The sequence below is a fragment of the Xyrauchen texanus genome, chromosome 36 (genome assembly GCF_025860055.1).
Source record: "Xyrauchen texanus isolate HMW12.3.18 chromosome 36, RBS_HiC_50CHRs, whole genome shotgun sequence".
NCBI lineage: Eukaryota > Metazoa > Chordata > Actinopteri > Cypriniformes > Catostomidae > Xyrauchen > Xyrauchen texanus.
In genome coordinates, this window is record NC_068311.1 from 20,341,751 (window position 1) to 20,369,567 (window position 27,817).

The following is a 27,817-nucleotide window of genomic DNA, read 5'->3' on the forward strand; positions in this document are numbered from 1 at the left end:
GACATAAACGTATTTTCACTTTGTCGAACACCATTGGCTGAATTTTCTTTTATCTTTTCATCTTGAAGAGAAGATTGGTGGCTTGGAATTATAGTGACAGCATTTTTGCAGTTCTTGTTGGTCTGTTTCCCTTTGCTGGAAATTAGAATGTATTATGGTTGTCAGTCAGTAATAATTTCCTTTTAATTGTATGGGAAAAAAGTAAGTGATTGAGGCTGTCATTAAGGTTTAATTTTGTGTTCCACAAAAAAGAAAGGTAACACATTTGCACTCAATAAAATAAAATGATCTCTCTTTTACTTCTGATTGGAACAGCAAGAAACAAATCATGTTCATGGCTGGCTGTGATGTAAACTAAAGTCTATTAACTGTTTACAAAAGGGACAAGCCCTGCAATATGTCCCGTTCCAACTTCCTGTTTCAATGGGAAACAATAACGCTGGAATAAAAACTGCGTTCTTCAATCCAGTTCATGGTGACTTGTAAGTAGAAACAACGGGCATATTCATATTGAAAATGAGGATCCCAGTACCCTACTAATTTTGAAGGGCAGCGCCATGTTTGTACTCTGAAATGAGCATGGCATTACTGTATAAATGTACCATCGCTAACGGCCTTGTGGAATGGCCCTTTTAAAATTAAGGGATTAACTTGCTCACTTTAGTTTGGAACAACCCTTCAAGTAGCATCCCTTTCCCACAAAATGCTGTTTGGTATTCACACAATAATTGTAACTAGGGTAGCCAATTTGGTCAGAGACTATGGTAATCATGTCACATATTAGAGGGCAGCATGTCTTTACATTTTCACCTGTATGTAGCCTTTAGAGCAGGGGTGCCCACACTTTTTGCGTGATGATCTACTTTTAAATGACCAACTCAATAAGATCTACCAACTAAAAAATTAATTAAAAAAAATAAAAATAAATGCTTGTTAGGGCTACTGCATGTATCCCTACATGGAATTCATCTTCAAATTAATAAAAAAAAAAATAATAATAATGTTCAATGTTGATATCATCCAGTTTTAACACTAAACCAAAAACACCTACAGCACAATAGATTACAATAGACAGGGCATTTACCTTATTCTGATGACTTGCACTGAATGGAATCAGACAGTTTAGCATAATCAGGGCAGTAGCTGCTGGTAGCTAGTCTCGAACACTGCTAGCTTTGCAATTTCGCGCTCTGTTCTCAGAAGCCCTTGGAGGGCGCTGTCGGCGCGAACCTAGTTGTCATGGCAACTGAATAAACACAAATCTTGCCTGGTCAAAATTTACTCGTCAAGTTCAAGTCAGACAGAAAACTAAAAGAAGGAAAGACATTATATTTATTTTTATAAAAATGTAACTAAAGCACATTTGAATTTTGTGCGATCTACCAGCATTGCCTTTGCGATCGACTGGTAGACCGCGATGCTTTAGAGGAATCAGACTGGCACAATTGTGGTTACACAGGTTTTATTTTAGTACAAATAACAGATGGCACATTTTGCATACAGTGTGAAAATCTTGCAATTTATTTATTTTGAGAGAAAAAGATAACGTACAGAATAAAAGATTTTGAAAATGTTTGGTTTCTTTTCACCATTTCCGGAAAGCATGATATGGTGCATAAAGGTAAGCAAATCTGAGACACAAGTTTCATTGGTTTAATTTCTTTGCCCTTAGATTCTTGAGCAAATTGACATTTAACAAACTCCTTAAAAGAAATCAACAAGTTATTACACTAAAATTAAGCTAAATTAAAACAGAAAGTCTATTTGCCAGTCAGCACAACTTTTAGGGCACTATGGAATGCTTTTACAGTGTGTTACAGCAAAAATTTAGACAAAAATATAAGATGGGTTGATGTTCTGGTTAACATCAATCAAAGCAACGCTTCATGTCTCATATTTTTGTGTAGATATTACAATTAAATTTGCCAAAGAAAAAAATATAAAGGAAATTAATTTGTTTTTATTTAACATGCATGGAAATATTTTGTCTGAAACACATTATTTTCCAGACACGTCTGGACCACATAAGAGAAAAATGTGCAAAACAATGTATCAAGAATTAAGTGCCAGAAAACAACTACAGTATTTCATAAATAAGAGTTCTGTATATATCACAGCCAACTGAAAGCCTGTAATAACAGAGGCTTTGGTTCAATTACAGATTGATTTGTATTAATATTACAGAGTCTTTAAAAAGAGCAATAAAATAACACTACCAAATATAGCAAAGAAAGCAAAGTAGATTCATTGATCTTTTACTGGTATCCTGGCTAGAAAATAAAATGGAACATTGATAATCTTGATAATCACCTTTTGTAACTAAATGGTTAAAAAAATTATCACTGACCATAGCATCAATTGTCTGACACCGGTATTTTATCATCCATGAATCTTTCTGAGTGAAGAGAATACTGATCTCTTAACTGACCTCTCTGCTATAAGCTAAAGTGCCAGATAAAGTGTCATTGAAGCATGAGGCACCATACTATACCTCAGTAGCACACCACTCAAAGTCTTCTGCAGTTTTGCAGTGAGAAGTTGCAACTGTTGATACTTCTCCTGTTCTGGTTATCTGTCACAGGTGCCAGAGTTTGAGAAAGGCTGACTTGTGCATTACTAAAGGATGTTATCCTCCCACTGCCGGCAATCTGCAAGTTGACGGTGGTGGCATAGCTGGTTTTTAATGTTGCTTTGGACCCTTGATTAGGCACATTGTCTGCTCTATTGTCCTCCTTTGGGACCTGAATGGGAGTCTCTGTCTCATAACCACAGTCAGATTGAGCAACATATGGGCAAATCAGGGTGCTCCGGCATGTAGTTTCTGCTAACTGCATGTCATCTTGCTCTGCCTTTGCACAGGAAAAAGTATCAGTTTGAGTATTGGGCTCTGTGTTGTATTTAGTCAACAGATCATGTACATCTGGCCAGGCAATGCTTGTGAAATGTTTTCCTCTATGACTGGTCCTTCCAGGTGCTAGTTTGACAGGAGATAGAGGGCCAGGACTGATGGAAGATGGACTACCACATGAACCCCCACGAGGACTTGTTAACCCTGATTCTGAACCCAATGACCATCGTCCATTTTCTGCCCAAGACCTTTGCTCATATACAGCTGGGCTGGGTGGTCTATCTCCTAGAGTAACAAAGGGCAAGCTGCTTCCCCTTTGCCTCCTTTGACTCTGAGAAATGGTTGTTGAACATGAGAACATTCCTGTTGGAATCGGAGAGATGATTCTGGTTCCCCTTTGTGTAAAGCTTGCCTCTGCTTTTGTTGGAGAAGACACATTTGTTAATGAGGGATTCCTTGGCTGTGGATTAGCAAAGCCCCATACACTTGAAGGAATGCCAATTGGGGGAGGAGAGGTGATTCTAGGGCTTCCACAGGGTGATAATGAACAGGCTGATGTTGATCTTGAGAGTTCCAAAGATAGTGGGGTAATAGAGCCTGCTCTACCTTGTCTGGGGGTCCGAGGATTAGGTGGCTTCATTACCAAGTTACTGGTATGGTTCTGGGCAGGTGAAGGGGAGCAGATTTGAGTGACTGGAGATGGACATATAGAGGGGGAGGGCGACTGCACACGAGAGCTGGGCTCAGAGGACGGAAAATGCCAAGCCACCCTGTTATGCGAGGTTGTTCGTTGGGTTTCATATAAATTAGGGTATCCACCCACATTTGAGTGTGGTGTTTTTTGGTAGTTAGTAGCCCACCCATTATTGCTCAAAAAGTTGTTATTGTTGTTATTACCATTTAAAATGGTGTAAGGATGCTGCTCCAGGGCAATTGAACTTGGTGTTTTAGAAGTTGAATGAAGGCTAACAGGAGGTGCAGGGGACACCGATCGTTGACTACGATAAGGAGGAGGGGACTGGATTGTTGCGGGACTGGATCGGAGGTTGCTTGATCTGAAGGGGGAAGGAGAGAACCTTGTGGGCTGGCTCCCTAATCCTGTATTGGATGTACTCCCAAAACTTGGCTCCACACTTGTGTCAAGGTCAATGGATTTAGGAGATGGTGACCTTATTGTTATAGAGGATCTGGGGGGAGGAGGGGAGCCAACAGGTTGTGAAGCAGAGTGGAGGTGTGCACTCCTTTTGGCCATGCTTTGTGAAATTGTCTGACTGATACAAGAGGCAGCAAGAGACTTTGTAAGAGCTGAGGCAGTTGAAATCGGTCTGGGGATCGGGGCACCTCTATTTGGAGAGGGTGAACGAATTCGCAGATTGGGGCTAAAGGCAGAGGGTGGTTTTGCGTCTAGTGAATGTTCACAACAAGTGGGAGGCTTATCATTAAGAGACTGGGAGAAATGTTGTCTGTGAGGAGAAAGATCAGAAACGGAAGTATCTAGAATCTGTACCTCAATCTGCAGTGAAGTATGTGGCAGTCTGTAAGGTAAGATAAAGATAAGATGTGAAAATCTGATATACATAATGTAGATTTAGCAATAGCTTTGATCTATAGACAGTTAAATTATATATTATATAAGTATATTAAATAAATACACATATAGCCATACAAACTATGAACATGCAAACTAGAACTACAGATTGATTTTTGACATGCTCAGCAGTATACCTTTGGGGGGACGAGGCCAGAGATGATGAATTCCAATTAAATGGACTCCTCTTTCCTGTGGTGGTTAGAATATTGGAAGGTCTTTGGCTAGTAAACTTGGGAAGCTCATTCAAAGGAGGTGCACCAAGAGGGGATGTAGAGGATGGGCTTGAAAGTTTTAAATCATTGCTGATATCTTCTGTGGTTTTGACAACCAGATGACTACAATTGCCACACGAATCAAGCAAAGGTGCCAGTTGTGTGGGGTTAGTTGTATCCTCTTGCAATAGATCCATCAACAGAGGACATGACTGCTCTGATCTCTCAGAGATGGACATTGTGGTTATTCCACTTCTCATTGGGGTTGGAACACAGTTATCTGATGTGGGTGCTGACTGTAGTGGAGACCATGCTTCAACATCAATAGCAGAAGAAACTGTAGATGTTAATTCCTCACTACCAGTGGTTTCATCATCAATCCATGCCTGCTGGGATGTAAAATATCCTGCATGTTCTGTTTTATCTGGTTTATCATTTTTGGATGATTTATGCATCAATGTCATACTCTCGCAGGGCTTTACAATTAAGTTATCTTTCTCCACATTGTGAGCCTCTTCTTCTGAATGTGAAATGACTACTGGGTCAGTAAGAATTTCAATAGCTGAACCAGTAGGGCTCACAAAAGTAGGGTTCTCTTCTTGCAATATCTCTCTTTGACTTTCTTCTTCAATCCCATTTATTGAAATGGATTTGTCCATTGCAATACAATGGTTCTCTTGTATTACATTATCAGAATGCTGGTCCAAAGGGAATCTGCAGTGATTGGAAGACATTTCTGTCTCTGTTTGGGCCTGAATTCCAGAACATGTTGTAAGTAACAAGGATTGATTTTCTTGAGAAACTGCTTCATGCGGAAAAGACTGACATTTTTCTAAGGAGCTCTCTTTATTGTTTGATATCACAAAGACCTGTGATTCCATAACAGTTTTTCTTTCGGATAATATTTGAACTGATGCAGCAGAGGATTCGGCAGAAGAAAAAGACCAATTAGATCCAATTGGTGATATATTTTCTGGGGGCCCTATGAGATTGCAGTCATTTTCTTGGTGATAGGTTGTGGAAAACTGCTCCCTTACAATGGTGTGACCAAAAGGCTCAGAAGGTTTGGAAATTGATGATTCTATAAGATCTGTGAAACAAGACAATACACTCAAGAAAGAAATACAAATTCTTAAAGCATTGTCAAGCAACATTTTACTCAGAATTTATTTAAAATAATCTTCCACTGCAAAAGACCATAATTTGTCTGATTAGGTACTCACCTGTCGGCTGACTAAGTGTTCTCATATCCCCCTGGTGCAGCTGTAGCTGGTACTTGGGTGGAATGCTTACTTTTGCCTCCACTGCCCATGCTCCCTTACTCCCTCTTGTTCTCTTCTGATGTAGAGGTACTTTCATGCTGCTTGCCTTGGCGGTGTACATGCGTGCAAGCATTTGCACTTTATTTAGAATCTTTTCTGAGTTCTCTACCAAACATTGGCTGACAGGTCCACCCTCATAAAATCCTAAATCTGGTACCTCTGCCATTCCTTCATAAAGAGTGTGGCTACATGTAACCACCTTGTTATGTCGAGACCATCGGCCAACCTTAATCTGACTGGGAAGGCTATCCAGGCCTCCATTTGTAGACATCCTAGCTTTGGTTCTACTTAGATGTTGAAGAGACATGTCAGCTTTCTCTTTTGTCTGCCGATTCAATGGATTTGATATGTTTTTACCGCACTGTGAAAGATCAGATTGTTTATCTTGTACTTGAGTCATCATGCAATTTATGGATGTCTCTTTTTTTTCAGAAGCATCTGTAGGCTCACCAGAGCTGTTCTCCATCAAGAGAGGGGCTTTTAGATTAATTTGAGTCTCTTGAACCATCCCCTCTTTCTCTTTCCAGAGCTTTATACAAGGATTAAACTCACAAATCTGTTCATCCTTTACAACTACTGACTTACTTTCTAATATTTCTTCATGTTCTTGGCTCAAATCTGAATGTGAAAGGGGAGAGGCTGTATCTGCAGATTCTACATGGGTGAGAATCTGTTTGGCCTGGTCCGACATTGGGAGTGATAAAGATGATGAATCATATTCAACACAGTCAGAGTGACTCTCAGAGTCAACCAGGCTCTTTTGGTGAACACAAACATTATATCGAGACACAGAATCCTTTACCAACCCTGCAGGAATATTAGAGAAGCTGTTTCTTCGTGCTGTCTGACCTTCCTCGACACCTGCTTCTGCTGCCTCATAATAGCTGCGTATCTTCTCAATAATCTGCCAGTCACTTTTGGTCAGCTTCTGCTCCACTTCTACTTTGGGGACAAGAGAGCTGTCAGTTGCTTCCGCTGTAGTTAAGATTTGAGCAGAAGCGGACTCAGCCACACATGACGTGCCATCAGAGGATTTGTCCAAATTATCTTCTAGATGAGACTCTTCCCTTTCAGTAAAAGTATCCTCTGTATCTTTGCCCTCTTTTTCACTTATGGCATTGACCAATTTTGTTTCAGATGAATCAATTTGACTGAGCGCTGTGTATGACAATTCTCCAAATTGATTCACCTCATTAGAGGTGTGCAGAGGTGATGGTGGTCTCTCAAGGTCCTCTGGTGGAGAATCACTTGCCTCACAGGATGGATGGCTGTCATTGTCTTTCTCTAACACAAAATCTACCATACTTTTTTGTGCCTTTGATTGTTTGGTATATTTTGTCTGCTTCTCATTTTCATCTACTCCAGATCCTAGTGACCAGGATTCATCTAGCTGCTGTTCCTCCAGTGACTGGACATCCACGGACTCTGGAGTTGACTGGCACTATGGAAGAAAGAAAATTCAGTAGGATGCCATTTTCAAAATCCAAAATAGATTCTGTTCCACTTGATATGACGTTCATATATAAGAATTCATTAATCATATAAAATAGATATATTTAAGAAGTTTATATTAAATCTGAAGTGTGTAATTTCTGCACTAGTGCCACTATACAGATTTGCAAAAATAAATCTGTATAGTGATTGTTTTCAAACAGCTTTTAAATAATTAATAAAAATAATAATTATTAATTAATTAATAATTAATAAAAAAATATATATATATAAAAAAAAAAGAAAAAGAGATAATCTCACCCAATACACATGCCATTGTTTGGGTCAGTGTTGATGTGTTGGGTTTGATAGGGTAATCAAATGGAACAATTTTTATAGTGTCAAAGAGGCAGTGTTTACAATTTGTGAAGAAATCTACCAACAGATGGCTTACTTAAAGTGCATATTTTAAGATTCTTATCTTAAAGAATTTTAACATTGAAAAAGTTACAAGTGTCAGCTTTAACGCATTAATAGCATTATTGCTACAAAATCACTGATGGATTGTGCAGGGTTACCGTTTGTTTTTGTGTAATACGTACCACTTCAGACGTTAACTCCGCCATGCCTTCTCGGACACGGCTCTGGTTAATAAACTGCATGATTTCCTCAGTAATGGATATTGTTGGTGGTGGAGGGAGTGGGGAAATATCCTCCTCATCATGACATAAAGCCAGATCATCACGACTAGATTCAACTTCAATGACAGAGGAAGCAAGAGTACTGGTACTGCCTGAGGAGCCAATACTGTCAGCCTGAGGGCATAACTCTCCTTCACTGCCAGCCTGAGAAGCCATGTGTAGACAGAAAAATGTATATGTAGAAATACAGAAAAGGTACCTTTGAACCTTTGAATAGCTTTTTTATAATGGTTGTTAAACCGAAGGTGTTAACTATCCCTGTTTGCTACAAGTTTGCAATAAAAAATTGAATTGTATGTGTACATAATATTAAATAGAAGAAAATAAATGTATCTCACACCTTTAATGATTCTTGATTCCATGTTGTGGAGCCATGGCAGATCAGAAATATATATATATATAAAAAAAAAAAGCTTTTGTTGATAATATAAAAGAAAATTACAGCAGCAAAATAAAACAATATCTTCATTCAAATGTATTTTAGTTTCACATTTATCCTCAAAGCAGTATCATCATTGACCAATGAACAATAACATTACACAACAAACTGATAAAAAGAACTAACAGAAGTTTATACTCACCACTTTGCTTAAATGCAGCTTCTATATCTTTGGCAGGGGCTTGGGACAGACAGAGATTAATCATTTATACTTTCATTATAATCCAGCTCTATATATAACTCAAACCTTTTTCATAAGTACATAGCAGTTCATTGCTATTTCAAAATTGAATGCAAAACAGAGATGAGATATTCACCAGACTGCCTCCTACCACGCTTGTATGAGAGATTACCCTCTAGGAGAAGTGGAAGGCTTTTTCTGGCTTTCTCGGGGGTGTAAATGAACTCTGGCGGTTCTGTCAGGGGTACACGAAGTTCCTTATTATGAGTAAATAAGTCAAAGTGGGTTGGCATTTTAAGGTATTCTAATAAACACTACATGGCAGACCTGATTGCCTTCTTCCTCTGTGATAGTTATAAACATCATCCAGTCGTGGAGAAGGCATTGGCTTCCTTATTGGCTCTTGATCAAACTGTGGGGCTAAGCATCATACAAAACATGAGTATTGTACAGCAAGTGAAATACTAACTGATACAAGAAATATTTAAAGAATGCAAGGAATACTTACACTGACAGAAGCTGTCACCAAGAACCTGCCTTGCCTGCAAAACATGTAAGATGTATTGCTCAACCAGATACAAAGCTACTTTCTTAAGGAAGTTTCTCATGTCCTTCAATGAACTTCTATGAACTGTAGACCTTAGATGAAAACGAGGCTGTGAGCTATAGAATTATAGTCTGTACAATGGAATGGTAAATGTTCTGCACTTATATAGTGCTTTTTTTAACCTTAGCAGTTTTCAGAGCGCTTTACACTGTGAACTCATTCACCCAGTCTCTCACACACACACACACACACACACACACACACACACACACACACACACACACACACACACACACACACATGTTGGTCTACCTATCATTATGAGGACTTTCCATAGACATAATGACTTTTATACTGTACAACCTATAGATTCTATCCTCTAAACCTAACACAACCCCTAAACCTAACCCTCACAGAAAACCTTCTGCATTTTTACATTTTCAATAAAACATTGTTTAGTATGATTTTTAAGCGATTTGAATTATGGGGACACTAGAAATGTCCTCATAAATCACATTTATAGCATAATAACCTTGTAATTACTAATTTGTAACTTACAAAATTGTCCTCGTAAATCACACACACACACACACACACACACACACACACACACACACACACACACACACACACACACACACACACACACACACACAAATGATGGCAGAGCTGCCATGCAAGGTGCTAGCCTGCCATTAGGAGCAACTTGGGGTTCAGTGTCTTGCCAGGAATCGAACCCCCAACCCTGCGATTAGTGGCCAACCCACTCTACTACCTGAACCACAGCCGCCCCACATGGAATGTATTAAGCTGTATGAAAGGTACTAGATCTCTTCTAATTTTCAGAAAGATCTATCTTCAATGTTATGTCAGCTAAACAATTAACACCAATTTAAACAAACAAACAAACAAACAAACAACCCATTGAACAGATTGTAAGTCTGATCCTCACAGACGCGTTTTCATTCTCAACTAATTTAAATACAGTATAGTGCTAAGGTCCCGACTAAGGTCCATATCTACATTTTACTAAGTATTTTGATAATTTGTTAGCATTTTATTTATCATTAGTGTGAAATGGAATGACAGAAAAAAACAGGTATTTAACATAAACAATTATATTACTTTTTGGGGTAAGGATGCCGGATGGTTCTCCACTATCATCCTCTTGAGGTAGTGTAGCCACAACCGCTTCTCCTCCTGGTTTTTAGTCTGCAGATAAGTAAAGTTAGGATATTTGATTTTCAAGTAATATACATATTAATAAAAACTATTTCTATTACACGTCTTTGGCAACAAACAGAGGTATTTCAAACACAAAATGTATCTATAATGATGTTATCTATCTGAGCTGCATTTTAGATTTTACTTAAGAAACCATTTGGGCTCACCTGAACAATGTGTTGATGTTTTGGGATTGTCTGGTCTGACACTTTAAAACAGAGAGGATCCTTCATGTTTTCCACTAGGAGCAGATTACAGCACTTGAAGGATGAGAGAGGGAGAAAGAGAAATACATGAGGTCAGCATGTACTAAATCCTGTAGAAGTCATGTACAATATTGCACTTTAAGTACAATGCAGATGACTTACAAAGATGTGAGTGCTGTATATGAAATGATCCAGCCTCTTTTTGGAAATGAGCAACATTTTGTCAAAAAGAAAGAATGCTCTTTCCTTTTTTACACGCTGAACCCGGAAGGAACCTTCAAGAACCAGCTCTCCAAAACCATTTAGATCAGGACCAGTCCAGTTCAGCAACAGGGTCTCAATCTCCTACAGAAATGTTTTACAAAGTAAAACTGGATTCAATATGCAAGTGAAAAAGTGCAAACAGCTGGACATTATCACAAAATAAACCCTGATGGAGTGATCAGGACCCCAACACATGAAAAAGCATGGAGTGATATGAGAGACAGAACTCAAGCGCAACTAGGACACAGATGTCCATGTAAGTAGCAGCCCTCTACATTGTGAGTAAATCACTGCCATATGTGACCAAATTGTCGCTATATGACTACAATATGTCTGTTGTAAATGTTCAGATTTTACTTGCCAGTGATTGAGTTGTGTATGGTGTAGAACTTTAGCACAGTGAACATTTTACTGAATAAAAAGCTGGCGTGTAAGAAGTTGGATTCAGCCTCGTCTTTTACCACTCTGATGGAAATTGTACTTATTAAAAAGTGGGTCCTGAGGTGCTGGGATCAAACTGTCACAATCACTTTAGTTGAGTCATGATATGCCATAGTTATTGTACATTTACATTGCATTTAACCACGTCAACTCTGATTTTGCTTAAACTTTTCCACGGACTGTTTACACAACATTCTCCATTTTAAAACATGGTTACAGACCAGTAACATGCCTTTTGGACATCTGTCAGAAGGTTAAAGTGTTGCAAACCTTGAGGGCTTGTAGATTTAAATTTGAGAACATACACAATAAATATTTGTGATCAATACATATTATCCAAGTAAAAGGTTCCCTTTGGCTCGGTCTGTGTATTGTGTGTCCAAAGACGATATCCACACCTCCATTTTCATTTAATTTCTCTTTTAATATCCTTTCTGTTATTTACAGTCAGTTGGTGATCAAAAAGTAAAAAATAAACATGTATTCTAATCATACATTGCATGCAACTTTTCTCTCATTAAAGTGCGCTGAGCTAATTCAACCATAAACATTTGCTCACAGAGCTGTGGGTTCTCTTAAAGAGACAGAACCATTAATCTGCTCCAAAACTGAAATCTTATTAATTGGTACTCCAATTAATGTCAGTAAATGTAAGGATTTTAAAATTTCAGTAGACAATACCCAATTGTCCCCTTCTGGCCAGGTGCGTAACTTGGGCGTGATTTTTGATGCCCAGCTAACATTTAATTCACATTTTAAAAACATAACAAAGGTTGCTTTTTCCATCTGAGGAACATTGCACGTATTAGACCATTTCTCTCTAGGCCTGATGCAGAGAGGCTTATCCATGCCTTCATTACATCAAGGCTTGATTATTGTAACTCTCTTTTTGCGGGTTTACCAGCAAATTCTATTAGGACATTGCAATATATACAGAACTCTGCCGCACGTGTTTTGACTCACGCCATCACATTACACCCATGCTCCAGCAACTGCATTGGCTTCCAGTTCAGCAACGTATTGAGTATAAAATTCTGATTTTAACCTATAAAACAGTACATGGGTTGGCTCCAGATTACATCTGTGATTTGGTTACTCCATCCATTCCCGCTCGCTCTCTCCGCTCTGCTGGCTCTCTCTCTCTGTGTCAGCCTCATTGTAAATTAAAACCATGGGGGGAAGGGCCTTTTCCTGTAACGCGCCTAAGTTATGGAACACACTACCCTCATCTATTAGGGATGCTGCTTCTGTGGATTTTTTTAAGAACTTCTTAAAACACATCTTTTTAGTCAAGTTTTCAATTTATAATTGTATTATTTTTTATGTATTTTTTCTTTTTTGATACTTCTATATATATTTTTATTTACATGTTTGATTATTTTGTTCTGTACATGCTGTAGCGCTTTGAGTCTGAGAAAGGCACATTACAAATAAAATGTATTATTATTATTATTATTATTATACATTATGAAACATTTTAACTTAAACAAATATGTAAATATGGAATTTGTTTTACAAATAAGCTCTTGCAGCATCTATGGAGGGATTTTTACAAAGCCTAGTGTTTTTACAGTACTTTTGATATAGTAGCACTACATTATTCTTTTTATGACATAATGATTAAATTATTGTTATTTGTGGAATTCTGATTTCATTAAAAGGTTCCAACCTAGTGAATTTTAATGCAAATATTTTGAATAAATGCAATTTCATGACATCATATACATTTAAAGAATGTGAAATTTGTACTTCTAAAAAAAATCTAAAATGTGAATGTTATATATTCAGTTGCTATGGACAATGGACATTATTCAGAAATATTTTACCACTGTATGCTACAGTTGACCAGTAAGAATCAAATATTCCAGAGAGCCGTGTAATAAAATGCAATATGTCATTCCCAAAGTTTATTATTGTTCTATAAGTTTGAAACTGTAAAATGAATATTGTAAAGAAAGGCAAAAGGTGTATTTGACAGGAGGAGTTACCTGCAGTCTGACCGCATGCTCTTGTTTCCTCTTCATATCATTAATGTACCAGGCAACTGCTGTCATAGTGATAATGGCATCCTCCACCACCTCATACCCTGGATCGCTTTTATCAAAGTGTTTGGACAGCTCCTACCACAAGTGGGAGACACTACTTAAGCTGTACAATCAAGACAAGAGTTAGAAATACTTTTTTCAGTGCTGCTAATGCTGGTCATTTAACTTGAATCAGCTTCTTTGTTAAAAAAATATCTAAAGAAATATTACATCCGCAACACAACTGCAATTAAACAACATTTGTTTAATTTGAGCCCAAATCTACACCACTGTTGAGTGACCAATTTGCCCTACTGACCTGCAGAAGGAGGTGGTATTTAAGAATCCTTTGCACAGGTTTAAGTAGGTAGGTCTCCAGTGGCAATGAGTGGCACAGGGTGGCCTGCCTCTCCTGGAAGAAGCGCACCAAGCTCTCATTCTTCATGCAGTCCCGCAGGACGGCGACAGAGCTGGATAGAAACAGGGAAGTAACCAGATATTAAGGCAGATGGTTGTCTATTGGGAGACTCATCAGTTTGGCAGTTGTAAAGTGTAAGGTCTGCAGTAATTCTGTAAACCTTCCAAGCTTCTTAGAAAAACATTCTGGAGATGCAATGATGCACAAAAAATAGTAAAAGTGATAGTTCTCCCAAAAATGTAATTTCTGTCATAATTTACTCTTATGTCATTTCAAACCCATATGGCTTTCTTTCTTCAGTTGAACACAAAATGAGTTATCTCCAGTAGTAGAATGTCCAAGATGCTCTGTCCCAGGTCACCATTTACTTTCAATGTATATAGACTTTTGGAACAATATGAAGATGAGTAAATTATGACAGAATTGCTTGCTACATTTGTAAGTTGCTTTGGATAAAAGTGTCTGTTAAATGACTAAATGTATATGTAGAATTTTCTTTTTCGAGTGAACTATCCCTTTGCCATCATGTTTTCAGTAATATGTATATCAATATGCAATAAGTAATTCCCTGAAGATCAAAAATCAGCTAGAACAGAACATCTGCTACTGCTGTACTGGAGGCCCGTGGGAATAATGTTAGAGGGGCTGAAAAGTATTTCCTAGTAGTCATCACCCAAGCATGTCTGTCTGTGATTTGTCTAATTTTTCGGACTAGACCTATAGCTGACATAGTCTAATTAAAACCACACTACATTAATCAAACATATTTTACTATTTAGTCATCATTTTGGTTGACATCTTGACAGCAATACATCTACAGTCCATCACATGAAGCAAAGTACTATGTTTTCCACATAAATGGCACATACTTCAAAGTTTTCAACGATACATGTGGGATAATGGGGGTAATTTTAAATAAACCATCTGTTTATACATTGTAACTGTAATAGAAATATTCTTCACTTACTTGGGGTAATTCATGCAGTATATGGTGTAAATGTCAAAAGCTTCACTCTAAACAAAGAGAGAACAAAATTCATAAATTATTCACTGTACTGTGAGATTGCAAAGAATGACTGTGTGAAAATATCTTCATACAATCAATAAAAGAGCATTTGTTGTTGCCATCATGGTGTTCATTTCTCATTGTTCCAAGTGCAGGGTTTATGAAACCAGACAAAAATATAACAGAGAGAAGAATAAAAATGGCTAAATCTAGAGTGGCGCTCACTAGACAAGTATGTGGGTCCGGTTAAGAAACTTTTCCACGAAATGTCCAAAAACAGAAGCAGTACCAGACCAACACAATCAAGTGAACCCCGTCATCTGCTTTGGCTATGGGCAGTATGACTGCTACGGGCAGATCTGGCCAGATATGGGCTGCACAACAGATGCAGACAAACAGTCACTGAAGTACATCTGTACGAGCATGTGAACAGATCTCAAATGTGCACTATTTGGAGCCTGATATCTAGCCACAGGCACTGCTTTGTTTTGGAAGAAGTTGGCCTTTTATATATTGCTGAAAGACTTTTTTTTTGTGATTCTGGGAAAAACCTAAAGAAGACAGGCACTCTAAAGCCTCTGTGCCATTAGAGAAGGTCAAATTTAAACTCTGTGTCAGTTAAAACCTCAAAATAGCCCACCGGTAATGGCTTAATCAAATGTACTCTGTGCTTCCTTGGTGAGTGCTAATTGATCCTAACAGCGGGAACTGGGTAAACAGTGGGTCAAGGGACAGCTGCTTAAAGGCTCATTTTTACTTACAGGGCTAAAAGGCTTATTTGAGTTCACCGAAACCTTATGATGATATGCACAGATATTTTTGTTCCGCTGAGGTGTTTGGTAATATTTCTCCTATTTGTGCACTTCCCTGAAATCTTTTACTCATTGAGGAGAAGAAAAGTTTGTCATCTTCCATTGTATAATCTAGGCTTAAGGGTCTGTTCAGACTGAGCATGATCCTAACTAGACAGGAACAGAATGCAGGTTTTTTGAGTAGGGCTGGGCAATATGGCAAAAATTAAAATCAAGTTCCCCTTCTGTCGCTCTCTCCACGTTGTGTCAGAGAAGCGACACTAGGGGTCTCTCTTGAGTGCCGATATTCACCTCTGAACTATGAAAAAAGGCCAATGAGAGTTGGCAACCAGTATTTGCATGTCCCGCCCCCGGACATACGGGTATTTAAGCGGCGCAAATACGGGAGTTCATTCAGAAAATTTCTTCGGAGCCGATAGTCGTGTTTGCAGACTGCTGCATTTTACACACCGAGTTCCTGCTATCCTCTGCTGCATGCTGTTGGATTCTACGGCGCACAACAGCGTCTTTCTCCTGTTTGCACGGCTGTGCACTTCCTGCCCCTGAGCGCATCGACAGTTGCAGATAAGAAAGATCTCTCATGAGTTCTTTCATTCATAAAAGAGTGATTTTATTTAAAAGAGTAATTTCCTCTAAAAGAGCAAAAAACACAGCGGCGTTGAACGTCCTTTTAAGGACGTGTCTTTATAAAGATGCCTTTCCGCCCCTGTGTTGTTCCTGGATGTGGTAGAGTACTCTCCGCTTCCGACGGCCACAGGCGTTGTCTCGTGTGTCTGGGCAGTGATCACACTGAGGCTGCGTTTGTGGATGGTTCATGTTCTCATTGCGAGAACATGACCATGACAACGTTGCGGTCGCGGCTTGCTTACAACCGTAAGCAAGCCACTCCAGCCGCCCCCCGCGTCGCTCCTTCTTCCCACAGGATTGAGGACGATGCAGCTGGCGATGGAGGCGATTCGGGGATGGCAGGGGTGCAGCTCCGCCCGGTACGCCCCTCGGACCACCAGCGCCCGGCACGCTCGTTGACTCCCGTCCCGCTCAAGGTGGCGGCGACTCACCTCACAGCCAGTCTGCCTACCCTCTTGCGATGGAAGCAGATGACTTCGCCGCGACATCGAGGGCGTGGGCTCTGATGCTGAGGGCTCCTCTGGGCTGCCGCCTCGGGCTTGCACGCCCAGGAGGAGGCCGACGCACAGATGTCCGATATGCTTTCCGGGCAGCCAACAGCGTGGGCCTGGATTGGAACCCTCCATCCTCCCCACAGCCATCACGGCTGGGCGATTGGTTCTTGGGCGTGGGTGCCGCTCACAGCCTCGCCCCCGGTTCCTTTCTTCCGGAGGTGCATGATGAGCTGACGTCTTCGTGGAGAGCACCCCTCTCCACTCGTCGCACCGCCACCTGCTCATCCGCCCTCACCACCCTCGACGGCGGAGCGCGCCACGGGTACACGGAGATCCCCCAGGTGGATAGAGCTGTTGCGCTCCACTTATGTCCCGGAAGCACTACCACCTGGCGGGGCCGCCCTGTACTCCCTTCCCGGTCCTGTAGAGCAACATCCTCGCTCACCGCAAAGGCCTACGGCGCCACTTCCGCCCTGCATGCCATGGCTCTCCTGCAGGTCCACCAAGCCAAGGCACTTCGCAACATGCACGGGGGTGGCCCTGATCCCGACACGCTGCAGGAACTGCGCTCAGCGACCGACCTCACCCTGAGAGCGACGAAGGTCACAGCGCAGGCACTCGGGCAGGCGATGGCCACTCTGGTGGTCCAGGAACGTCAGCAATGGCTGGACTTGGTTGAGATGCGTGAAGCTGACAAGACTCGCTTCCTCAACGCCCCTGTCTCCCAGTTCGGCCTCTTCGGTGACACCGTTGAGGACTTTGCCCAGCAGTTCTCCCTGGTGAAGAAGCAGATGGAGGCCATTTCGCACATCATGCCGCGCCGCAAGCTTGCCGCCACGGCCCAGGCCCCACCTGCTCGCCGAGGGCGTCCTCACGCGGCCAGAAGACCTTCTGCTCCGCCCCAACCTGGGCCCAGCTCTCAGCCCCGGCGTCGAGCAAACCGCAGGAAGTGTACGCCCCCTGCCTCACGGACCCCTTCGAGGACCCGGAAGGCTCCCAAGCGTCCCTGAGACAGCGGATCCAGAGGACGAGAAGTTAGCTCCGGAGGTGGTAAGACCACTCCGTCCCCTGGTGGAGGGCCGGGAGGAGAATCTTTTGTTTTTTCATTTCTCCTCCCGGCCCTCCAAATTCTCAATAAAAGAGCTATTTCCTTTACCTCTGGGTCACATGGCCGCAAATGCCGTTCTCACGGCACTTTGCTTTCAGGCCTCAACAGTCTCAGCGCCCAGGATGCGGTGCTTCCGCCGTCAGCCCCACGACTGTTCCCCGGCCGGCCGGTTCAGACGAGTCAAAGGGCGCCAGCATCAGACCTCCTCCTCAGTCATGAACCCGCCCCTGCGGGTGCGCGGAACAAGGTAAGTGCTTTGAGTTTATTCTCAGCACCAGAGCCTCGGGGCGCCACAGCGCCTCCTGGCGCCGCGTTACCTGTTCCGCACCGCTCGCGAAGCCCGCCGAGTACGTCCAAAATACTCGTCCCTTGGTGCCCCTAGCACGGAGCTTAGAGGCATGGCTTTCACTGCCCAGCTCGTCACGGTGGCTGCACCGGACCATCCGACTCGGTTACACAATTCAGTTTGCCAGGTCTCCGCCCCACTTCGTGGGCGTTCGTTCCTCCGCAGTGCATGGCGAACATGCCCACTCCCTGCGCGAGGAAATCGCCTCCCTTCTAATCAAGGACGCGATAGAGCCTGTCCCTCCGACCGAAACGAAGAAGGGTTTCTACAGCCCTTACTTCGTTGTACCCAAGAAAGGCGGCGACATACGACCGATCTTGGACCTGCGAGTTTTCAATCGGACCTTGTCCAAACTCCCGTTCAAAATGCTTACCCAGAAACAAATTCTATCTGGCATCCGGCATCTAGATTGGTTCGCAGCGGTAGACCTGAAGGACGCATACTTCCACGTCTCAATTCGCCCTCGACATCGACCCTTTCTACGGTTCGCGTTCGACGGCCAGGCGTATCAGTACAAGGTCCTCCCCTAAGCATGTCCTAGTCAGGACAGACAGCACCACGGTGGTGGCCTACATAAACCGCCAAGGCGGAGTACGCTCCCTCCACATGTCACAGCTCGCCCGTCGTCTCCTCCTTTGGAGTCAGCAGCGACTGGAGTCACTGCGCGCCACTCACATCCCCGGCAACCTCAATGTGATAGCGGACGCGCTGTCAAGGCAAAACTTGCCCGGTGGAGAGCGGAGGCTCCACCCCCAATCGGTCCAGCTGATTTGGGACAGGTTCGGCAAGGCCCAGGTAGACCTGTTTGCCTCTCAGGCTCTGGTATGCCCTCACAGAGGCTCCCCTTGGGACAGATGCTCTGGCGCACAGCTGGCCCGCGGGGCTGCGCAAGTACGCTTTTCCCCCAGTGAGCCTTCTTGCACAGGTGCTATGCAAGGTCAGGGAGGACAAGGAGCAAGTCACTCTGGTGGCCCCCTACTGGCCCAACCGGATGTGGTTTTCGGATCTCACGCTCCTCATGACAGCCCCTCCCTGGCGAATTCCTCTGAGGAAGGACCTTCTTTCTCAGGGACGGGGCACGCTCTGGCATCCGCATCCAGACCTCTGGAATCTCCACGTCTGGTCCCTGGATGGGACGCGGAGGATCTAGCTGGCCTACCTTCGGCCGTCATAGACACTATTAACCAAGCCAGAGCCCCTTCGACCAGGCATCTTTACGCCCTGAAGTGGCGTCTGTTCGCGGACTGGTGTTCTTCCGAGCCGAAGACCCGCAGAAGTCGCGCAGTTAGGTCAGTGCTCGTGTTTCTTCAGGAGAGGCTGGAGAGGAGGCTGTCCCCCTCCACCCTCAAGGTGTATGTTGCCACTATCACGGCCCACCACGACACGGTAGACGGCAAGTCTCTTGGTAAGCACGACTTAATCATCAGGTTCCTAAAAGGTGCCCGGAGGATGACTCCCTCCCGGCCTAACCTGTTTCCCTCCTGGGATCTCTCGGTCGTCCTTATGGGACTCCGGAGACCCCCCTTCGAGCTGCTTGACTCAGTTGGACTCAGGGCCCTCTCTCTCAAGACCGCCCTGCTGATTGCGCTCGCTTCCATCAAGAGGGTCGGGGACCTGCATGCGTTCTCTGTTAGCGACGCTTGCCTGGAGTTCGGTCCGGCGGACACTTTTGTGATCCTAAGACCGCGAACGGGCTACGTGCCCAAGGTTCCTACCACACCCTTCAGGGATCAGGTGGTGAACCTGCAAGCGCTGCCCGAGGAGGAGGCAGACCCAGCCCTTTCACTGCTGTGTCCAGTACGTGCCTTACGTATTTACCTGGACCGCACACAGAGCACCAGATGCTCTGAGCAGCTCTTCGTCTGCTTTGGGGGACAGCAGAAAGGGAATGCTGTCTCCAAGCAGAGACTCGCCCACTGGGTTGTCGACGCCATTTCCCTGGCTTATCACACCCAGGCCGTGCCCCCCCCCCTTTGCGGGTCCAAGCCCACTCCACTAGGAGTGTTGCGTCCTCATGGGCACTGGCTAGGGGCATTTCCCTAGCAGACATTTGTAGAGCAGCGGGCTGGGCAACACCTAACACTTTTGCGAGATTCTACAATCTCCGAGTTGAGTCAGTATCGTCCCGTGTTCTCTCAGGTACCGAGCCCGTAGAACTCGGTGGCACGTCCACGATCTGACCGGGTGAATCGCTTGCACCCAGCGCCCTTCCCTCTAACCAGGGGAAACAGTGCGCCTTCATTCCCAGGAGATCCCAGGTTTGGGACACTGGTTGACTCCTCCCTAGCCCTCATGGGTCGCAGTTCTGCGGAGGAACTCGCCGACCCAAACCACTGCGGGTACCGCAAGCTACCCTGTACTGGTATAGGTGCCCCACAGGTAAGGCCTCCTGTTCGGACTCCCCCTGTGTGTAAAACCACGGTTCTGTCCCCTCACGAGTTGACTCCGTGTTTCCCTTAGGCAGTTACAGCTGCCTCGGTTGCCGTGCTGTATGCTTCCCCCCCTGCGAGGCTGGATCTACCACCGCACTACTTTTCCGCATAAGACCTAAGTATAGGCCATGCGATGTATTTGCCACTCAAAATTTGCCTCCCTTCCCAGGTAGGTGTGGCCTTCGCAGGGTCTTCTCCGCCCTAATAAGGGCTAAGACCCCCTTCCCTCAATGCGTGTAAGGGCCCCGGCTGTAGTTGCTCTATGCGAGAAACATAGAGAGAATTGAGGCCCAGCCAGGCTGGCCCATTCCCATGTTGGCGGCCATCACCTTGTTCCCCCCTCCAGGGTAACGATAAGGAATCCTGATGGCTTAAATGGGGCATTGGGGAAGGGTACGTGCAGCCTGATACAGTTGGTCGTTCTGCACGTAGGAATACCTGCTCGCTCCTGTATCAGCAGATCACGTACACGGCTCAGCGCATGGCTCTTTTTAAGTGGACCCCTAGTGTCGCTTCTCTGACACAGCGTGGAGAGAGTGACAGAAGGGGAACATCTAGGTTACGTATGTAACCTCCGTTCCCCGATGGAGGGAACGAGACGTTGTGTCTCCCCTGCCACGTCGCTGAGCCGAGCCCCTGTTGTGGCCGGACCATTTCCGGCTCCTCAGAAAAATCCTGAATGAACTCCCGTATTTGCGCCGCTTAAATACCCGTATGTCCGGGGGTGGGACATGCAAATACTGGTTGCCAACTCTCATTGGCCTTTTTTCATAGTTCAGAGGTGAATATCGGCGCTCAAGAGAGACCCCTAGTGTCGCTTCTCTGACACACACGTCTCGTTCCCTCCATCGGGGAATGGAGGTTACATACGTAACCTAGACATTTTTTTTAAACTTATGGGCATTTAATGATTAATTTTTTAACTTTAAAATGTACTCAACTAAAGAGTATCTCCAACATGATTCAAGTTGAATGTCCTTTATCACAAGGCAACCTGGTCCGAGAAATCAAAGTTATTTTCATAATAGGTGTGAAAGAAAAATGCACAAAAAAACTGCACCACATAGGCAATTGCCAAAATAGTGTAAAAGTAAAATAAATTCAAATCTAATAAACCCCTGATGAAATGAAAGTAAAAAATAAGAAAACTGCAAAATACTTATTATCCAATGTACCCATGAATTTTGATCTAAACCTAGTCTATCTAGAAAGTTATCAAGAAATCAATGTCAAGAAATTATCATGTTTATCTAGAAGTACTCGTTGCATATCAAACATTTTGTATGCATAATCACACAACTGCCGATAGAGTTCAGGGCACCTTCTAGCAGTACATGCTGTGCAGCAATATGAAATGATTTATTATTAAAATTCAACTCGCAAAGTTAGTCAAAATGATCGCTAGTCAAATATTGGTTAGTATATATCCAGTATTAGATGCAATTAAAATGTCACAGAACAAAACAATAATAATTAATCTATCTGAATCATCATAAAAGGAGTGGTGGATGTTTGATTCCCCCATGTATACCCTATCCATATGATTTGATATGAAGCACCCATAACTGTCACATAAATTTCACTTTATTATAGGTACTTATAGATAAGACAGGAGACTGTTCATCAACACGTGCACAATGCAAAGGCCAGATACCGTCTGATTAAGCAGGTGTATGCATGCATGATGGACGAAGTTGAGCAACAATCACAGTACAATCACACTGAATATATTGTGATCTTATATATCAGTCTCCATGTTGTTAACCAGTTACGTTAATTTAAATTGTGCACACATGCAGATCATCATTAATATTTGTCTCTTCTTTATTCAGCCTTTGATAGATTGACAACTTATCTAACTATAACATTTGCAAATATTTTTATGCAAAACCTAAATTTCTCGAACACAACACAAAACAATTGTGTCAAAACCTAAATTCAAATTAATCTAAAATTTGTTTTAAAAATATCGCCCAGCCCTAGTCTCAAAAGGTGTTTTTTTTAAAGTTGATGCTCTTTTAAATTGCCCGAAATGCTTAAAAAAACATTAAGACGTGTCTCAACAATAAGTTTGTCTAGTGCATGTTTACATAGAAAAACAATTCAAAAACTTTGCAGATGAACAAAAACACATGTTCGTAGTGAATGCCCCCTTAAACCCTCTGATTTGGAAGGTAAAGAACAATTTCTACTTCTAAACCATAAAACAAATCATGGCAGAAAGAGCCATGAGATCATTCAGCCTATCTACCACTCCAAACAAAGATGTCCTTGTCTGGTTCCCATCCCAGCTTGGTCTGCTCATCGTTGTGTCATCGTGGTGAGGATAAAGACAAAAGTGTCTGCAAATGCAGTAAGCTGATGTGTGCATGTGTTCAAAGTTCAACCCTGTTTGCGAATATGTTTATGTTTCGTTTTACAGAGTCCATCTGTTTCTGGCCCCAACACAAATCTGTGTGCTTTTGCCACACTGCCAAGCAAGGGGCCCGCCATTAAGGTTTTGTAAAACAGATTAACGAAACTTGATTTCCTTTAGGCAATTTGGAAGATCCAACAGCTCCTTGTGTTTTGAGAGGAGAGCTAGAATGACGTGCATTAAACCACAAATTAGAAGTCCTTCTTTTGAGATATGTGTATTGTGTACGATTCAATGAGGTTTTAAATTAGAAAGATTTGTACTTCATCTATCGTATGCTTACTCTCTCCACAAAGCACTCAGCTATGGCGGCCACATGTGGACTTCGTTCCAGATCTTCCAAAAGCTCACTGTCAAAGATAAAAGGTTTTAATTAGTTTTGGTGCAAAACACATATTTGTACTCACATGTTCTCACAAATGCTTTTCAATTTAAACCTGAGTGATAAACATGCAATGCAAAATCTTCATCGAGTGACATATAAAGACCACAGTTTTCTAAGATGAGTCTTAGAATATCTCTTTGTTTAAACTTTGTTATTCCCTCTCTGTGGAAACATCTGGGACTGGTGTTTCAAGAGGACACTCTTGACTGGAATGGGCTCCAATTCCTGCCTGCATTTCCAATTACTTTTTTTTTTTTTTATCACTTAAACCAAACTATTGCCTAAATGCACACAGATAGAATACATATAATTTTGGCTAAATTTCCTTCTTCCCCTTTCCCATCCTGAAACAAGTCTCTCCTCCAAACGTATCACCAACATCAACACAGTCAACCTTGAATGCCCCCCTTTCATTGCACCATAAAACCCATGGATGTGACTGCTGAATATCTTTGTTTTCTATATATCTCTTAAATAGTTTGTAGTAGGGAAAGCTGTTTAGCTCTACTTTCAGGCAGTAAATAAGTCAAGAACAGCAATCTTTGATTATACAGTATTGGGTGGCAACAGCATCTGAACATTGAGTCAATGAAGGAAGCTTGGGCTTGGTTTAGTGAAACCATCTCTATTGTGAGTCAAACAGCAGATGGAAAAGTATGGATTTTCCCTCAATGTTATGGAATTGATATGATCTCTTGTGGCTGGTGGGACTTTTATGACCAGTGATGACTGGTTTGACATTCTCTGACAATGTTCTGAAACCAAGGGTGCTCACCACTCCTAGTGTACCTCCTGATGGTTGAACGAAAGTTCTGTGACAACTCAACCAAACCACACTGTATTTCAGTTCATTAGCAACTCCAACATTCATTGCCAACAGGTGCCCAAACCACAAGACCGGTCAGTCTCTTGGGAAGCCCTCCTACCATATCTTGGAAAACAACTTGGCACTCTCTAAACACTATGGACTTTCCTTTATGTGACTGAGGCTAAAAAGAAGGAAATCTCAGTAATTCAGCCTTCATCATCCTCTCTTCTCCTCTAAAGACGAAGCTCATTTTGTGTCTGCCCTTTTGATGGGGACTTCATTGTGTTTATGAGGGAAACAGAAGGGAATTCATGCATGCTTTGTTAGTTAGTTAGTTAGTTAGTTCACCCAAAAATGAAAATGATCCCATAATTTACTCACCCTCAAGCCATCCTAGGTGTATATGACTCTCTTCTTTCAGCCAAACACAATCAGAGTTATATAAAAAAATATCCTGGCTCTTCCAAGCTTTATAATGGGAGTACATGGTACCTTAGATTTTGAAGCCAAAAAAGCAGATCCATCCATCAAAAAAATCATCCATACGTCTCCAGGGGGTTAATAAAGGCAATAATCACTGGCTTCCGGTAACGGCCGTCCGCACGTTCACAAGAGAGTCGAGTTCCGGCGTATGATGTAGGCGTAGCGTAAGCTCTGGTGAGAAGTGAATATTTTTATTAAAAAACACATGACTTCCCTTCAGAAGGCCTTTAATAACCCCCTGGAGCCATATGGATTACTTTTTTGATGGATGGATGCATTTTGTTAGTAAATTAGTCAAATCTAAGGTACCATTCATAGGCCTATATTGTGCATGGTAGATCTTGCTATAATAACATTATGAAAAAGTAGATCTCATTCCATAGAAGTGTGTAATAAATCATAGTTTGTGACCCATAATTGGATAACAATGAAGATGTTTCTGCAAACTCAAAGCCCCCAGTATCTGATTTCATATCTGCAGTGTAGTGGACAAGTTGGATTAAATTAGATCTTGGCCCATTTTGTAAGGTCCTGGCACTTTCACCCAAAATCCCAGGAAAGTGTTGGCGAACACAAGTTTGAGACTTAAAATATGTTTGCTAAATTCATACTAATTTCTGTGTTTGGGGATATATGTGGGGTAAAATGAGAAATTAATACATTAAGACAAAAGGGCAAGCTCTGGTCTGTTCTTTGACCGTGTCAGAACTGTTCAACTACTATGCAGTGCATTGCTTCTCCACGAGGGGCTGAAAGATTACTTATTTAAAATAATTTTAAATAATCTAAAAATTAAGATGTACAACATGTAAACTGATATAACTTTGTACTGTACTGTATATATTAAAGAACAGACCATTTTTGAAACTTCTGGAATCACGAAATGTATTAAGATGAAAGATGTTTATCTATTGAATCTTAGTTTTATTATTAAAAATGTTTAACAACAAGCAGCTTTTTCATCATTAATGCAGAAGTTATGGAGGAAATATCTTAGCCTTCATGAGCCTTGAAGTCAAAAAAAGAACCACTGACATAGTGGATCATGATTGAAGGACGTGTGTGCTCCTCTGAAAACTAAATGTGGTGCTCAGAAAATTGTATTAAAAGAGCTACAAAAGGAACAGATTGCAGGTGTCTCAAGATGGATTTTTGAAAGTGAAAAAAACAAACAAAAAAAAAGACGTGGCACAATGGTAAAAGACGTCCGTTTAGCACGTTTACGTAGAAAAACAGAGCAGGCTTATGCATAAAATGCATTTGGTGTGATTGGCCCCTAGATGAACAGCAAAAAGGAAAAGAGAGTTATGATCAAGACCAGAGAGGGGGAGTCACCTGCAAGAAGCCCCGAATGTAAAAAACATAACTCCCTTTGTTCCATTCAATCTGCACCTAATCTCTTCCCGTGATTTGGTCTCAAGTCTTCTCGATTCATTCTCTCCTCCTACTCTCATCCCTTTCTTTTCTCCTACTCCCACCATTCATCAATGCAGCAAGTTATACAGTATGTATAACCCAAACAGAAGTTCACTGCATTGCAGTCCCTTTCATCTAGCTCATATTTTCCCACAGCAGTCAAGGCGGTATTTTTGCTGGAGACACAGCATCCATTGGGGGGTGGAAATTCACACAGTCATTCTTTTTTTTGGTTTAATATAAGAAACCTCAGGACAAATCTACACCAATTACCTCTCTTGAAGGAGATCAAAAGAGACAGCGAGTAGACAGGAAGGCAGTGAGATCATTCCTTTGGAAAACCTCCGATCTGTCTTTATTAAGAAAACAACCTTCCTTATTCTTAGTGCTGCAATGTACATGGAGGTGAACCTGACACCAAATGGTGAAGCCACAGCATGGTACAGTGATAGATTCTACCTCTCCTGATGGAGGAATATTCCTGCACAGTTAAGAATACCTCTATGATTAATAATAATATTGATAGATTGATAGGATAAGAATTCATTTATTTAGTTTTCGCTCTAATTTTTAACTTTTTGCCATTTTCCATTGACAGCCATAGTTTAGAGAGAACAGGAAACCAAGGGGAGACAGAAGAAAACGGGACAGGAACATTACCCAGGCCGGATTTGAACCCCCGGTCTTCCACATAAGCATTTTTGCTCAATATATGTTTTTGCTCCCACACTGACCACAAGCCCAAGGCTACAAAATATCTAATTGTCTATCATTAAGTCATGTATATACAGTATTTCCATTATAAGTTTTAATTGGTCACCCATCTATATTAGTCGACAATCATTATAATAATAATCATATAAATTGTTTTATTTTTATTTTAGATTTAAAAATGTTAAAGGACCGGGTGGAGATTGAGCTTTAAAATACTAAGTAATTACCTTAAAACACTGTCACTGTGTAAAAATAGGTGCAATGTAGGTGCTCTAAACTTCATAAAAATGAGTGCTGAATGACATATAATGGTTTGATTAAATGTGATAAAGCAAACCAAGAACAATACAATCAATCGGCACAGATGAGAAGATTTTGAAAGAACCATTGCAAAACACAGGAATGAGACAGCAGTGGAATGTTTTCATCAGTGCAAAATAGAGTGGAGATTCCCAAGCCAGCAAAAACAGCTTTTTCTGTTGCAGTCAATGCTCAAGACAAATGCAGCATTCCAGTGCAAAGGCACAATTTAGAATGCTTCACTATAACTGGACAGATGTCTGTGGGAACAAAATAAGTCCTGTCTGCTGTCCCAGGATGCATTGCTCGCTTGGATGCACCCTCACTTTCTGACAGGTCATGTGTGACTCATTCACCACAGGGGCTTGAGCTCTACTTTGGAGCTTGGCTGCTTTGGCTCAGAGAAAAATGACATCTGCATGTGTCCTACAGCTCTGACTGGTGCCAAGAAAGTAGACTCAACAGAATCAAGTGTGAATACAGGGGCTACATTCCAAAGTGATGAGCAGAGAGTTTTTTTAGAGTAAGAAAAGACAAAGAGAAAACCTTTGTTTGTTTGAGCTATAAGGCAGTTTGAGAAAACAAGGTCAATCCTTTGTTTTATATGATGCCTTAACCACT

The 27,817-nt window shown here is 42.0% G+C and overlaps 2 protein-coding genes across 3 annotated transcripts in view; both read right to left on the bottom strand.

Annotated features, from left to right (window-relative positions):
* Window positions 1–1,452: 1,452 nt before the first annotated feature.
* On the bottom strand, window positions 1,453–8,584 carry plekhg2 (pleckstrin homology domain containing, family G (with RhoGef domain) member 2). 2 transcript variants are annotated; one of them, XM_052107389.1, is made up of 5 exons: window positions 8,446–8,584; window positions 8,007–8,249; window positions 5,875–7,414; window positions 4,574–5,741; window positions 1,453–4,383 (listed from the first exon to the last, which is right to left on the bottom strand). In XM_052107389.1, exons 1-5 carry the CDS (start codon window positions 8,572–8,574, stop codon window positions 2,508–2,510), a joined length of 4,956 nt encoding a protein of 1,651 aa, XP_051963349.1. In that variant the 5' UTR covers window positions 8,575–8,584; the 3' UTR covers window positions 1,453–2,507. The 2 variants fall into 2 exon arrangements, with proteins under 2 accessions (XP_051963349.1, XP_051963350.1); XM_052107390.1 differs by lacking the exon at window positions 8,446–8,584 and having other exon boundaries at window positions 8,007–8,388.
* Window positions 8,578–27,817, bottom strand: part of LOC127630020 (pleckstrin homology domain-containing family G member 2-like) — a 56,483-nt gene continuing 37,243 nt past the window's right edge. The window contains exons 5-15 of the mRNA XM_052107391.1: window positions 23,374–23,440; window positions 14,817–14,863; window positions 13,751–13,901; window positions 13,396–13,527; window positions 10,865–11,047; window positions 10,664–10,756; window positions 10,398–10,484; window positions 9,234–9,267; window positions 9,053–9,145; window positions 8,862–8,960; window positions 8,578–8,725 (exon numbers count right to left, since the gene is read on the bottom strand). Of these exons, the coding sequence (XP_051963351.1) occupies window positions 8,604–8,725; window positions 8,862–8,960; window positions 9,053–9,145; window positions 9,234–9,267; window positions 10,398–10,484; window positions 10,664–10,756; window positions 10,865–11,047; window positions 13,396–13,527; window positions 13,751–13,901; window positions 14,817–14,863; window positions 23,374–23,440 (1,108 nt within the window). The 3' untranslated portion in view covers window positions 8,578–8,603. The remainder of the gene's footprint in view (window positions 8,726–8,861; window positions 8,961–9,052; window positions 9,146–9,233; window positions 9,268–10,397; window positions 10,485–10,663; window positions 10,757–10,864; window positions 11,048–13,395; window positions 13,528–13,750; window positions 13,902–14,816; window positions 14,864–23,373; window positions 23,441–27,817) is intronic.